This window comes from Panthera pardus, unplaced genomic scaffold, assembly GCF_024362965.1.
Source record: "Panthera pardus isolate Hobbes unplaced genomic scaffold, ASM2436296v1 HiC_scaffold_10, whole genome shotgun sequence".
NCBI lineage: Eukaryota > Metazoa > Chordata > Mammalia > Carnivora > Felidae > Panthera > Panthera pardus.
Window position 1 is genome coordinate 61,760,677 of NW_026526655.1, and position 14,079 is coordinate 61,774,755.

General features: G+C 38.0%; 1 protein-coding gene across 1 annotated transcript in view; it reads right to left on the reverse strand.

Annotated features, from left to right (window-relative positions):
• The window catches only part of GORASP2 (golgi reassembly stacking protein 2), a 34,455-nt gene that overhangs the window by 4,497 nt on the left and 15,879 nt on the right, over positions 1-14,079 (reverse strand). Inside the window, exons 2-7 of the mRNA XM_019459335.2 lie at positions 12,262-12,342; positions 10,711-10,914; positions 9,695-9,781; positions 8,847-8,977; positions 5,635-5,767; positions 3,443-3,566 (exon numbers count right to left, since the gene is read on the reverse strand). Of these exons, the coding sequence (XP_019314880.1) occupies positions 3,443-3,566; positions 5,635-5,767; positions 8,847-8,977; positions 9,695-9,781; positions 10,711-10,914; positions 12,262-12,342 (760 nt within the window). The remainder of the gene's footprint in view (positions 1-3,442; positions 3,567-5,634; positions 5,768-8,846; positions 8,978-9,694; positions 9,782-10,710; positions 10,915-12,261; positions 12,343-14,079) is intronic.

The following is a 14,079-nucleotide window of genomic DNA, read 5'->3' on the forward strand; positions in this document are numbered from 1 at the left end:
GCTGGGGGGGGGGCCATGTGCCCTTTGAAACCATGAATGCTGGTCTGTGAAAGGGGAGAAGATGCAGATGGCCTGGAAGAGACAAGAGAGCATGTGGGCCTCCAGAGATGGAGAGAACGACCTGGCTTCCTGAATTTCCATTTCCTTTTGATCTACAGGCTCTGTGACACTCCTCTGAAGTCTTTTTACTGATGTTATTAGCTTGAGAAGGTTATGTTCTTCAAGTGCAAGTAACTCTTAGGATTCTACACAATAAAGGTTATCTATTAATGTCTACCACCTACTCATGCTAGAGGCTTTGCTGTTATCCAAACAATAGTGCACATGGAGTCCAGATTTTCTTACAGAAATGTGCTTAAATATGGTAGCAGGAATGAACTGTGCCTAAAAGCATGAAGCAACCCTTTTCATAGAATTACTTTTTCATGTATTTACTTTTCTGCAGAAATTGGAGGCATGTAAAAGAAGAAGAGGGTTCTTTGCTTCCATCAGATTCTCATGAAAGTTGGTTGACTACTACGTTTGTTCATTAATTCCAGCTTTTTGGGGGCACCTACGGTATCTATATATATGTTAGACATTGTTCTAGGCACTGAGGCACTCTACAACATGAAGAAATTAGAAATCACTACCTTCAGGATATATTCTAATAATGGACAGGAGAAGGGACACAGAGATTGAACAAGTAAAATAACCAACATGCAAAATGGTGGGAGTTCTCTGCAGAAAACTCAAGCAGGGGAGGGGACAAGAAATGTGAGGCATGAGGGAGGGTAGCAAAAAGGTCACACTGATTAATGCTATTTCAAAATGATATATTCATTTTCTAAAATTTCATAATCCAAAAATTTTCAAATCTATACAGGAGTTTTCTTTTTTAAAGATACTTTCAATGTTTCTACAGTTACTGCTTGGGCTACTTTGCAGCAAATTACTTAAAAGCAAAGATGGGTAAGTAAATGCCTAACAAAAAGTGGGTTCTCACATGTCACACTGCAAGAATACTCAATTTTTTAATTGATTTATTCAGAGTGAAAATGTTGATTTCAGTCTCTTCTGAGTATTGCTTTATTTACATTTCTATCTTTTAATGTTCAAGAAGCCATTTCTCCACAGCGTAATAAGGCCAGGGATCCCAGCACATGCTTTTAAGATAACACAAGTGTAACCATAATGTAGTGAGGGAAGATATGGTCTGCTCCCGTGGCAGTTACACCAACCCACCTTTACTAAGTCTATTCAGGAATAAACTAGGGGACCATCTGATGGAATGTAAGGAAAAAACCCACAATATAAAAACAAGATGCCAACACTGCTCAAGTGAAATAAACTTTAAATTGGATCCCAACTGGATCTATGACTTGATATTGATGACATTAATATTTAATTTCATCTAGGCAATGTTCTAAAACTGGATTGTGATGATGACTGCACAACTTCATAAATTTACTAAAAATCATTGAGATGTATGCATACAGTGAGTTAATCTTATGGTATGCAAATTATATTGTAAAAAAGCTGGGGAAAAAAACAAGCAAATGGTAGGGGGTAGAGAGGTATATCACCATATTGAAAACTGGTGAAGCTGGGTGTTGGGAGTTCACAGTACCATACCATCTATTTTAGACTGTTTGAAATTTTTAATTATAAAAAGTTGAAATTTTGGGGCGCCTGGGTGGCTCAGTCGGTTAAGTGTCCGACTTCGGCTCAGGTCACGATCTCGCGGTCCGTGAGTTCGAGCCCCGCGTCAGGCTCTGGGCTGATGGCTCAGAGCCTGGAGCCTGCTTCCGGTTCTGTGTCTCCCTCTCTCTCTGCCCCTCCCCCGTTCATGCTCTGTCTCTCTCTGTCTCAAAAATAAATAAACGTTAAAAAAAAAAAAAATAAAAAAAAATAAAAAGTTGAAATTTTAACATTCATTTATTTTTGAAAGGGGGGGGGAGAGGGAGGGAGGGAGGGAGGGAGGGAGGGAGGGAGGGAGGGAGAGAGAGAGAGAGAGAGAATCCCAAGCAGTTTCTGTGCCATTAGCATGGAGCCTGATGCAGGGCTTGACCCCATGAACCATGAGATCATGGCCTGAGCCGAAATCAAGAGTTGGCTGCCCAATCAACTGTGCCACCCAGGTGCCCCCAAAAATTGAAATTTTAAATATTATCTAGAAAAACACATCTTTGGGAAATAAAACGAAGACTCTGAAAAGGGCTGGGATTTGAACCAAAGGGACCAATTGCAGAAATAAACTGTTGAACTTAACTGCATCTTGGTGAATACATTCTAAGTCCGTTCCAGAACAGAGCCAAGTATGAACAAAATTTGAACACAAATATTAAAAGGAGCTCAAGAATAAAAGGTATTAATGAAATACAACTAAACTATGTCAGTATTTCTTTTGCTTCCTCAGTATTTAATTAAATAATATACTCTTGGTATTATCAAGAAACAAAACCAGAAAACAGGAGATTTTTAAAAAGGCAAGAGAAAAGTAAACTCTACCAACCTAACCAAGCTAAGATCTATGTCATGTGATGAAGCAGTCTCACATCTAGGAATATAACCAAGAAAAATGAAGACATAGGTCCATGTAAAAACCTGTACACAAATGTTCTTGGCAGCATTATTCATAACAGCCAAAAAAGTAGAAACCACCTCAATGTCCCTCAACTGATTAATGGATAAACAAAATGTGGCATGTCCATACAAAAGAACATTATCTAGCTGTTAGAAAGGAAGTATTAATATATGATACAACATGAAGGAACCTTGAGAGCATTATTCTATGTGAAAGAAGCCAGTCACAGAAACCATGCATACTGCATGAAATGTCTATATTAGGAAAATCTACAGAAAGAAAGATTAGGAATTGTCTAGGCCCGAGGGGCTGGGGAAAAACAGTAAATGACAGACACAGGGTATAGGGTTTCTTCTGGCGTAATGAAATGTTCTAAAATTGACTGACATGACGGTTGCACAACTTTGCACAAATATGCTGAAAAAAATCCCACTGAATTGTATACTTTCAAAGGGTGAATTGTATGGTATGTAAATTATATCTCAATAAAGCTGCTGGAATAAAAACTGAAACAAAAAATGACTCTATTAGGTAGAACGAGAAATACAGAAAAGGAGGAAGACATGTATGTGTCCCCTGAGCAAGACTGAACCCTCTAGGAAGAGAACGTTATCCTGCTCACTTCTGTTATCTCCAGTGTTTACTATCCAGGGGATACTGCAAACATTTGTTGAGGAAATAGAGCAAACAGAATTTAAAGGTACAGTCCTGACTCTACAACTTGTCTAAAATACACTGAGAAGTGGTTTAAATGCAGGACATATCTACAGTTTTCAAAGTACACTGGCATTAATTTTTAAAATCTATGGCTTGAGGCAGAAAAGAAGATCATGTAAAACAAAGTAAGTTGAAAAGAGAATAGATTTTTCTGCTCACCTGTACTGAGAACATTACTGACAGCTGGTGGAGTTGAGCTAATAGAAAGTCCAGACAGTCCCTGTTCAATTTCTGTAGTTCCTGGCGGTGACAAAGATGGAGGATTAACTGAGGACAGCTGGACCTGCCAAAAAAAAAAAGAAAGAAAAACCACTCAGGTTTATTTCAAAGAAAATATATACACTGTCTCTCACGGGTCCTACATATATCGCTTTTTTTGTTTGTTTTGGTTTTTATTTAAATTCCAGTTAATATACAGTGTAATATTAAATTTCAGGTGTACAATATAGTCAATTTAACACTTCCATACAACATCTGGTGCTCATCACAAGTGCACGCCTTAAACCCCATCACCTACTTAACCCATCCTCCCACCCTTCTCCCCTCTGGTTACTGTCAGTTCTCTGTAGTTAAGAGTCTGTTTCTTGGTTTGCCTTTTTCCCTTTGCTCATTTGTTTTGTTTCTAACAGGTACCTTTTTTAATCATACTAGCTGTCAACGTTTTCACCTGGCACTTCTGCCTTCAGACACTCCTTCCTATTTTTGTTACATGTCAAGGACCACGTGCTATAAACATCTTCCCGTCCGGTCACTTCCAGTCTCTTGACACGTGGCATCTCCCCCATTACACACACTGTTCTAGCTACTCCCACCCTAGGAGGAGATTCTACTTTTTCCTCCTTCACAGATGCCCAAAACTCATTTTACTCCACCTTGAAAACACTGCTTTTCTCTTCTCTGAGTTCTCAGCCAGTTGTAACTTTCATCGTTCCCGGATGAAGTCAGCTCAAAGTCTTAATGCGGAATGGAGTCCTTAAAAGTTTCTCAAGATGTCTAACCCTTCAGTCCACCTCATCTTTTCTCATCAATGAATGAATGTGGCAGCCAGACCCCCACCTTCTGGGGTGGGGGAGGGATAAGTCTATATGGAGTCTATGGATGGGTGGATGGGTGGTTTCATCTCTGGATACTCCAACTTCCGCCAGCTCCAGTGCCCTCTAGCCCTTTTCCCTAGCTGCCATTTCACCTCTGGTCTTCCAGACTGCCCACAGAGGCTTATCTGGGGCAGAAACCACAGATGAGGGGCAGCAGATTAACATGTAACTACATGGGCTCTGGCTGTCAGCCAATGGCAGGGGTGGGGAGTGAGGAAAGGTTACACTTCCCTGTAGCATTTTTTCTACTTTCTTTAGAACTGATGCTAGTGGTGGCAGCCCTTTCTTTCTTTATAGCTGTAGCATTTTCCTTCTGGATGTTTGGTTTTTATTTTGTCATGCAGACTGTCCTTAGAGGCTTTCATAGAAAGCATGCTAAAAGCCTGTAAGCCTGGGGCGCCTAGGTGACTCAGCTGGTTAAGAGTCCAAGTCTTGTGGTTGCGGTCATGACTGGGGTCTGTACTGACAGTGTGGAGACTGCTTGGGATTCTCTCTCCCTCTCTCTCTGCCCCTTCCCCACTCTCGCACTCACACTCTCAAAATAGATAAATAAACATTAAAAAAATAAATAAAAAATAAAAGCCTGTTAAGCCTGTACAAATACCTTATCCTTAAAAAGTCTTACTTTGATCTTGTAAGCATCCCCACACAGCATCTTGCTTTGTTTCTAGTTCAGTTTCTTGAAAGATTAAGCACCAGCTATCATTACCACCTTACCACCATTTGCCCTCCATCCTGTGACTTGATCTCTGCCCGCTGCTAGTCTCTGAAAGTGTCCTAGCCCAGGACATGTGTTTGTCACTCCTTCTCTAACCTGACTTCTCTTAATTTTTCTTGATGCTTTGTCCTCCCTTTGAATTTCTGTCTTCCCTTTGGACTTCCTCTGTTGGATCCCTGTTCTTTCCTGGATCCCCTTTCTGCCCATCCATTTAAATATTAGGAATGTTCAAGATTCTAACCTCAGTCCTCTGATCCACCAGGCCCAATCCCTCAATAATTTTTATCGCTGCTCATTAGGTTAAATTACCCTCTCTTTGCTGATGATTCCCAAATCTGTATGTCTAGTCTTGTCCTCGTTCCTGAAATCCAGATCCACAGGCTATCTATCTGGATATCCTACAGGAATTTCAAATTCAACATGGCCAACACTTAACTCCTCTCTTACCCTATCTCCATTACTGCTACTACCACACACACTGACACTTGACTCGTTTTAGCGAAAACTTTATACATCATCAGGTAGTAAAATTATCTCACCTCTGTAAATCCATCTTTAAGAGGAGTAATAGGTGTACCAGTCATCTGTCCAGGAAGAGAAATTTTCTTCCCTTCTTCAAATGGGCGTGTTGGTATTCGATGCAAATAACCATATCCAATGCCACATCCTAGGCTGTGAAAATATTTTTATTTCTTAAAGTTATTGTTATCAATCACAGCTTGCATTTCACTGAGGTTTGGAAATACAAAACCAAATTCCCATTCTTTTAAGTGTCATCCTATCAGAGGCCTCTTCTGACCACCCTTTAAAAAACAGCACCCCCCTTCACCAGACACTACCCTTACAGCTCCTTTATTTTTCTTCAAGCATTTATCCTCATCTGACACACTGCACATTTATTTATCTGCTGTCTCCCCCAATAAAATGTTAAGGTCCTTAAGAGCAGAGACCTCGTTTTGTTTACTGCCATAACAGTTCCTGACACATGGCAGACACTCAATAATTATTTGCTGAATGAATGACATACGGCCCTTTCCACCAAAGAGCTCCAAGTACTTCTGCCCGATGATGTCATTTACACAGTCCCTAGTTCTATTTCAGAGCCTGACACAAATCAATCCAAGTTAATCCAGAGTCCTAATTTATCCTCTCATTGCCACCAGAGGCATCTTTCTAGTAAGACATGATCACACTGCTTTTCAGTCTGCTGGCCTCCCAATATTCCTTTTCTCTTCTTCCCTTTGCAGAATTTCTTCTCCGCATTGTTGGCAGTGCTGGTGGGACTGTCAATCAGGGAGCCTAGTCCAACCCAAGGAGTGGCTCATAACCAAAGCCAGGCCAATCCACCTTTCTTTGCCCATGGCTGCAAATCTTGGGAGTGACAGAAAACAAAAACAGCTTCATCTCTTCAGTAGAATACTAATGAAAACTGCCAATTAGTCCTTCCTCTCTAAATCCCTAGCAGTGCTGAATTCTGTCCTTCCCACATCTGATTCTTTAAGCTGTTTCTTTGATTATCTGAGCAACTCCACAGCAATAAACCCATGTCTACTTAGGACAACGACAGTTAGTTTCTACTGTTTGGAACCAACAAACCCCCACTGGTACAGTATTTCTCAGTCCCACTACCCAAGGTATATCCAAATTCCTGACTGTGGGATTTAAGGCCCTTCACAATCAGATTCCAACTTAGGTTTCCATCATTATTACTTTTATTTCTTAAACTACTTGATACTTTCTGAGAAGTCCATGCACAGATATCTCTGCCTCTCCCCCGCCAATGCATCTTTTGTTTCTGTGTTTGAGCCCCCAACAAAAGCCGGGAGAGCAAGCAGTGGCCAACTTCCGCTCTTCCTAAGCCAAATCTGACTTTGCAATGATGCTTCTTATTACAAAATTACCTCTTCCTTTGCTTACTTTTCGTCCTTCTACCATCAAATCTGTAATTATCACTAAACTAGATCTCAGATTTAGAGGAAGAAAGTAAGATTAAATAATTTAGACTGACTGATCATAGCCTATCAGACATAGGTGCATTTTAAAACAAGGTGATTAATCAAAATAAGTGGTTGCAGAGAAAGCACTGAGGCCACAGTGAGCCCCTCTGCAAACTTACGGATAGCCCGAGACTGAAACTAAGAGAAATACGCCGGAACAAATGAAATTTGGTCAGTCTCTGAGGAAGGAATGAAACCCATAGGTACATATCTGCCAGATGAGGGCAAACTAAAAATGGTCTATATGCACCTGTCTAAAGCAATGGCTGATCAATGATACTAAACCATGTCACAAAGAAAAATGTCTTCCACAGAAAAGGAATAGTTGTCAGAGTCTAGAAAAGAAGGCTCCAAGAATGAGAATGTAGCAGTATTTAGTCTGCAGAATTAAACATTAAAGAATTAGTGATGTTCTTTGCTATTGGACTCCACCATGATTCCATGCTTACCGAGTACTCTTGTGATGCTAATCCGACCTGAGTATTCTAACTGGAGAAGAGACGCTTTTCTATTATAAACTAAAAGCCATTCTAATAAATACATCAGCTTCTCTACAAATTTAGTTTATATGAGGCAGTCCCTCTGAAATGAGTCAGTTTTGAATGCCTTGAGAAGATCATATTTCTGTGTGTTTACAAACCTGGACAAAAGATAATAACTTGATCAAGAATTGTCCCAGAAAGGCCAGATTCTTAAGGTGATACCTCTATCTATTTTCTCAAATTGCAAAAAGCTAGCATCCTGGTTGCAATATCTAGTCAGCTACAGAATCTCAGGTAGTGTGGGGAATGATTATGAACAAATAGGGGCTTTCTCTGCCTGTGTCAACTAGGTCATCCCCTTACCAGCAATTACTGGAACTTTTATAAAATATGTGTGAAAGTTTCCAAACCCTAGGCTTTCCTATAATTATGGCTTATGCTCAAAAATTCCTCAATTAAACAAGGCTTTCAAGATAATGAAAAACTTGTACAATTTAAACAACAGCTGAAAGACCTACAGAGGCAAAGTTAAGTCCACATGTTTTGCTTTGGCTTTTTGAAATTAGGAAACTGACTTGATGAACAGTCCCGAGAAACTGATTTTCTAGTTTGCTTCTCTGCGTGGCTTGATCCTCTTTCTAAATTGCTTCTTATAGTTGCTGCAATTTTGTCTAACTTTTGGCTAGTTTGTCCACTTCTGAAAGCCAACAGTTTTCCACAAAATGCTAAGGAATTTCCCCAGCAGCTAGACAAAGTTACAATTGTATTGTCCCATTGCTGGGGAAGGGAACTGGGAAAATAAAACTGAAAACTGTTTTATTAAAATACAAAACAAAACAAGGCTGTTCACTCTTAGATCAGTAAGGAAAAGGACACTACCTAAATATGTTCTTTAAAAAAATGGATTACTGAGGGGCACCTGGGTGGCTCAATCCGTTAAGCATCTGACTTCGGCTCAGGTCATGATCTCGCAGTTTGTGAGTTCGAGCCCCACGTCGGGCTGTGCCGATAGCTCAGAGCCTGGAGCCTGCTTCCGATTCTGTGTCTCCCTCTCTCTCTGCCCCTCCCCTGCTCATGCTCTGTCTCTCTCTGTCTCAAAAATAAATAAAACATTAAAAAAAAAAATGGATTACTGAATTCGATATTCCAGGTCAGCTCTTTCCTTTTCTCAAGAAAAGTCTTATAATAAACCAGTAAGTTGTTTAAAAATAAAAGCAATCATGTTTACTGTAAGTTTATGCAATCATTACTTAGTCTAAAAGGTGATCTTACCTGCCTTCTCCACCCCATGCGGAATTTGGTGTAATAATCACTTCTCGACAGTTATCAGTGTCTGTATTATACACATAAAGTTTCAATGGTTTTGCTTCATGTGTTTCAATAAGGCTGAACAGATCTTCAGACTGCAAAAGCATCACAGGAAAGAAACATTTTTACATTACTGAACTTTAGAACAGTGGGTCAAACCTGGTTAATATCGGAATCACCTGGAAAACCTTTTTAAAAAGTACAGACTGTGGGCCCTGCCGCTAGACATAAAATTCATTCCTTAAAACCAATATTCCAAACAAGGTTTCAGATATTTTACCTAGCTCCTATGTGCAAGGTCTTATGTCCAGTTCTCTAAGACCTAGTCAGCAAGTTTAGCAAAACTCTTCTACACCCAAATTCTACATATTCTGCTTTTACTCTTCATTAGTAAGACCTGGTTACCTGGGCATCATATTTTTCCTCTCACTTTTTTTAGCAATATATACTTCCACTAGCTAACAGACAAGGAAAAGGATCTAATGCAGCTGAGCCAACTTTGATCCCTTAAAAAGAGGAAGAGAAAATGAAATCAATAACTAAAATGAACATTTGATTTAGTCTTGAAGTATGTAAGAGATTTCTGTATATCTCATACAAAATCTGTGCAACTGCCACACATATGTATTTTTCCTCACAGCTATACCTAGTAAGATACCTCCCAGATATTCTGTTTAACACCCTGTTGTGAAAGTTATCTTGATCAGCCAAGAACTAAATTTCAACTCTAAATGTGAAGTATGCAAATATACTTCTGAACTTAACATTAATGAGAATATACAACTTTCATTATTAACAAACACACTAATTACCTCATTCATGACTGTATCTGCTCCAATGATATAATCACTGTGAGGTCTAAGACCTGCCAGTGCTGCAGGAGAATTTGATTCTACTTCCTGGAATAGCACAAAAACACACCCCAAATTAATGTACATAAAATAATCTTTCAAATTTTACAGTTTAGTCCTTAATTATAATGATTTAAAAACCCCTGTACTTCTGGGGCACCTGGGCAGCTCAGTCGGTTAAGTGTCTGACTTCGGGTCAGGTCACGATCTCATGGTCTGTGGGTTTGAGCCCTGTGTCAGGCTCTGTGCTGACAGCTCAGAGCCTGGAGCCTGCTTTGGATTCTGTGTCTCCCTCTCTCTCTGTCCCTCCCCCTCTAGCACTGTCTTTCTCTCTTAAAAATAAACGTTAAAAAAAAAAATTTAAAAACCTCTGTACTTCTATCTTGTTAGACATGTCAGAAACTATAGAATTATACATATTTAAATCTCTCAAACATAAAATCACATAATATTTAATAAATATTTAAAATATTTATTATTTTAGCTGTTTGTAGCTATCTGCTTTAACAATTCTTCTAATGGATAAATCAATAGAAAAATAGTTCTTAGGCACCTACATTTGCTGCTCTTCCTTTTTTTTTTTTTAATTTATTTTGAGAGAGTTCATGTGTGTGAGCAGGGGAGGGGCAGACAGAGAATCCCAAGCAGGCTCTGCACTGTCAGCATAAAGCCCAACGTGGGGCTCAATCTCACAAACTGTGAGATCATGACCTGAGCCAAAATCAAGAGTCGGATGCTCAACAGACTAAGCCACCCAGGCACCCTAAGTTTTACAAATTATTCCTAAGTTTAAAAAAATTATTAATCCATATTTTTAAAGCAATGAATTCCATTTTTCAGAAACTAAAAATAGCCTAATAATAATAATAATAATAATAATAATAGTAATAATACCTCTATAATCCAACCAAGCTGAAGACAGCACCTTTCTACAACATTTCTTAAATTTCAAGTAACAGCTCACACTTGATACCTACCAATACATGCCAAACGTTTTCATTTGCCCCATCAAAGCTGCAGAAACGAATGCTCACTCCCAACAAGCCCTGGCCACCCCACATGTTACTTGGTGTGACAGAGGTCTCTCGAAGCTCCAGTGTTTTACTACTGTAGATAAGCATTTTTACAGGTTTTTCAACATTTGCTTTCAGTAGATCCTTAAGAGTGTCATTGTCTTTATTCTGTGAACACATAGAAATATTTTTTCTTAATAAATAAAAAATGTTAACTATTTTAGCTTAAGCATCCTATGGCCCTACTGGAGTAGTATTAATAATCAACATCCAACAGGTAAAGCTTTCATTAACATTCAAATGCTCCTTGAAGTGAAAGAATGTCAAAAAATTAAGAACTCCTATGTTATCAACAACTTCTGACTTTTTTCTAATAGTTAACTACGGATTATGGATTTTGAAATCCAACATTATTTGAGGTGATCTAGAGCTTTAGTGATAAAAAACCAAAATACACCGGGGTGCCTGGGTGGCTCAGTTGGTTAACCATCCAACTTCGGCTCAGATCGTGATCTCGCAGTTTGTGAGTTAGAGCCCCACATACAGCTTTGTGCTGACAGTTCAGAGCCTGGAGCCTGCTTTGGATTCTGTGGATTCTCTCTCTCAAAAATAAATAATAAACATTAAAAAAAATTGTTTTTAGTAAGAAAAATAAAAGAAAACCCAAAAAACAAAATACTTTTTAAGAAGTCATATTACTAACAAAATTGGTATGACTTTGATTTTAAAATCTAGAACATTTGCTGAGGTTGTAGTTTAATTTTGGACAGTACTCCTAAACATATGCTTTATTAATTTATTAGGAACTGGCAGGAGAGAAAAATGGAAGCAGTATGTTAAATATTTCATTACATAAATGAAAAAAGGCCATTATATAGGAGATGCTGATAATGAACAAAAAGTTGAAAGCCATTATGTAGGAGATGCTGATAATGAACAAAAACTGCTATGAAAAAATCAACCAACCAAGTAGCCATAGTCGTAAGAATTTCTGTTGCTGAAATTATCTAATTTTTTTTTCCTTAAGACTTTACTACAGGGAAACTGAAAGCAACTTATAAAAGGTGGTTTTAATTCTGTACTTTTGGAACATAATTATCTGGTTCCAATAATATTATTTATATATATCAAGGAATTCAGCTCCAAGAAAACTAAGTTATTTGAGAACGGGTCTTTACTAATCCACTTGTCAGTAACATACAGAAGTTTGACATTACTGAAAAAGCAAACTTTTTAATCCTAATTATTTCTTTCTGCTTAAAAAAATTAAATATTTAACATATAAAAGTCTCCAGGAATTTTATTCTCCTAAGATAGTCACTGAAGGGTGAGGTATATATAGTATTTTGTATTTGACATTTTCATGTTTACTAACATAATTTTTACAAACTGGTATCATAACTCCATTTAATGTTTGTAACTAATGAATAAACATCCACCCCAGATAATCTGAAAAATTCCAATTTCAAAAGGTTACAAAATACTATAGTCAAAACTACAAAAAGCTGAACTTACTAATCTCGAACCATTAATGGAAACAATAAAATCAAAGAATGGCTCCAGTCCAGCTCTATGTCCTGGGGAATTTTCTTGTACCTGTAAAAACAAAAGTGCCAAAAAAGAAAAATGCAAAGCTTAATTAAAAATTATGAGCTAAATTTTAATACCTATCTCTTTTCAGTAAAATTAAGATAATTTCACTGATAAGAGGTAAAACACACTAGTTCTCTCATTTCTCTTCCTCTCTCCCAGCTAATGCCCTTGTAGTTCCCTATATTCTACCTATTCTTTAAGTTCATCCCACATATGAGGTTCTTTCTCTATGGTCCTATTTCACTCTACCTTCTACTTTTGGGGGTTGGGGGCAACCTTCTCAGGTTGTAGCACAGGACATAGCAGACAGTTACTCATTACAACTGAGTGACAAATTCAAATTAATTTAGCAAGCATTTATTCCACGACTACTACTAGTAAGGCACCACTCAATTAACAAAACTAATATAGGAACATAGCTACTATGTCAAGATATTTATAATCTATTAAGGAACAGACAAGAGGAAGGAGAGACAGAGGACACACAGTCCTCTAGTAACTACAGAGGTTAAGGGCTATAATGGAGGTACAGAGTTCTAAGGAGAAGAGTAATTCTGACTGAAGAAGCTTCACAGGAAAAAAAAAAAGACATCCGAATTGTGCTTTAAAATAAATGGTTTTGGGGGAGCCTGGGTGGCTCAGTTGCTTAAGCGACCAACGCTCAGGTCATGATCTCACAGCTCATGGGTTCAAGTCCCGAGTCAGGCTCTGTGCTGATAGCTCAGAGCCTGGAGCCTGCTTCGGGTTCTGTTTCTCCTTCTCTCTGACCCTTCCCTGCCTGTGCTCTCTCAAAAATAAAAAAACATTTAAAAACTTTTTTAAGAATATACCACTTATAAAAAAAATAGAGGGTTTTAAAGTTGAGATAGGTAAGGGGATAAAAAGGACATCTGAAAGTTGAAATGAATAAATATCCAGGAGTCTGAAAAAATGGGGATCATAATATAGTATAGCTAGACAACAGAATGGTGTGGGACAGAAATATAGAATTACAGATTTTGAAAATCACAAAACTTCTAATCCAGGGGATCTTAAACTGAGGTCTGTGTGGATAGCTTCAGGGAGCACTGCAGCTCCTGAAATTATATGCAACATTTTGTAGAAATCAGCAGTTTTCCGGGTATAAAGATCCATGGCTTTCATTAGATTCTCAAAGGGTTTCTCCAAATAAAGTGCTAAACCCACAGATTTTGTGCAATTCTTTTATTTGCAGGTGAAGAAACCATCCTGTGACTTGCCTATGGTCCTATAGTTGGCTCGTGGCAGAGGTTAAACTCAAAAGTATTATCTTATAACATTAGTCCAGTAAGGAGACTGGAAAAAAAGAGTGGAGCCAGACTTATATAGGACTTTAAATGGAAGATTAAGATTACTTAGATTCTCAACAATTCAAATGGTTAGTTAGCATACCAAACTTGAAATGGACTAAAATTATTAAATATTCTAAATTTACAGTAATAAAAATATTAGTAGCTGGCAATAGTAATATAGTATGACAAAACAGCAAAAAGTTAATACAATCCACTTTGTATTTCCTCTAAAATATTTTCATAATGTTTTAAGGACTTTTTATTCAGAGTGATATTATTTTATACTGTCAAAACTATCCTTTGAAAACGAGGTTTGCATGGATATTTGCAGGCCGATTATCTGTAACACTCCCAACAGTTCTAACAGTCAATAGTCAATTCTGAAGTTATGCAAATAATAGATGCACTCATTCATCCACACACAAATCTG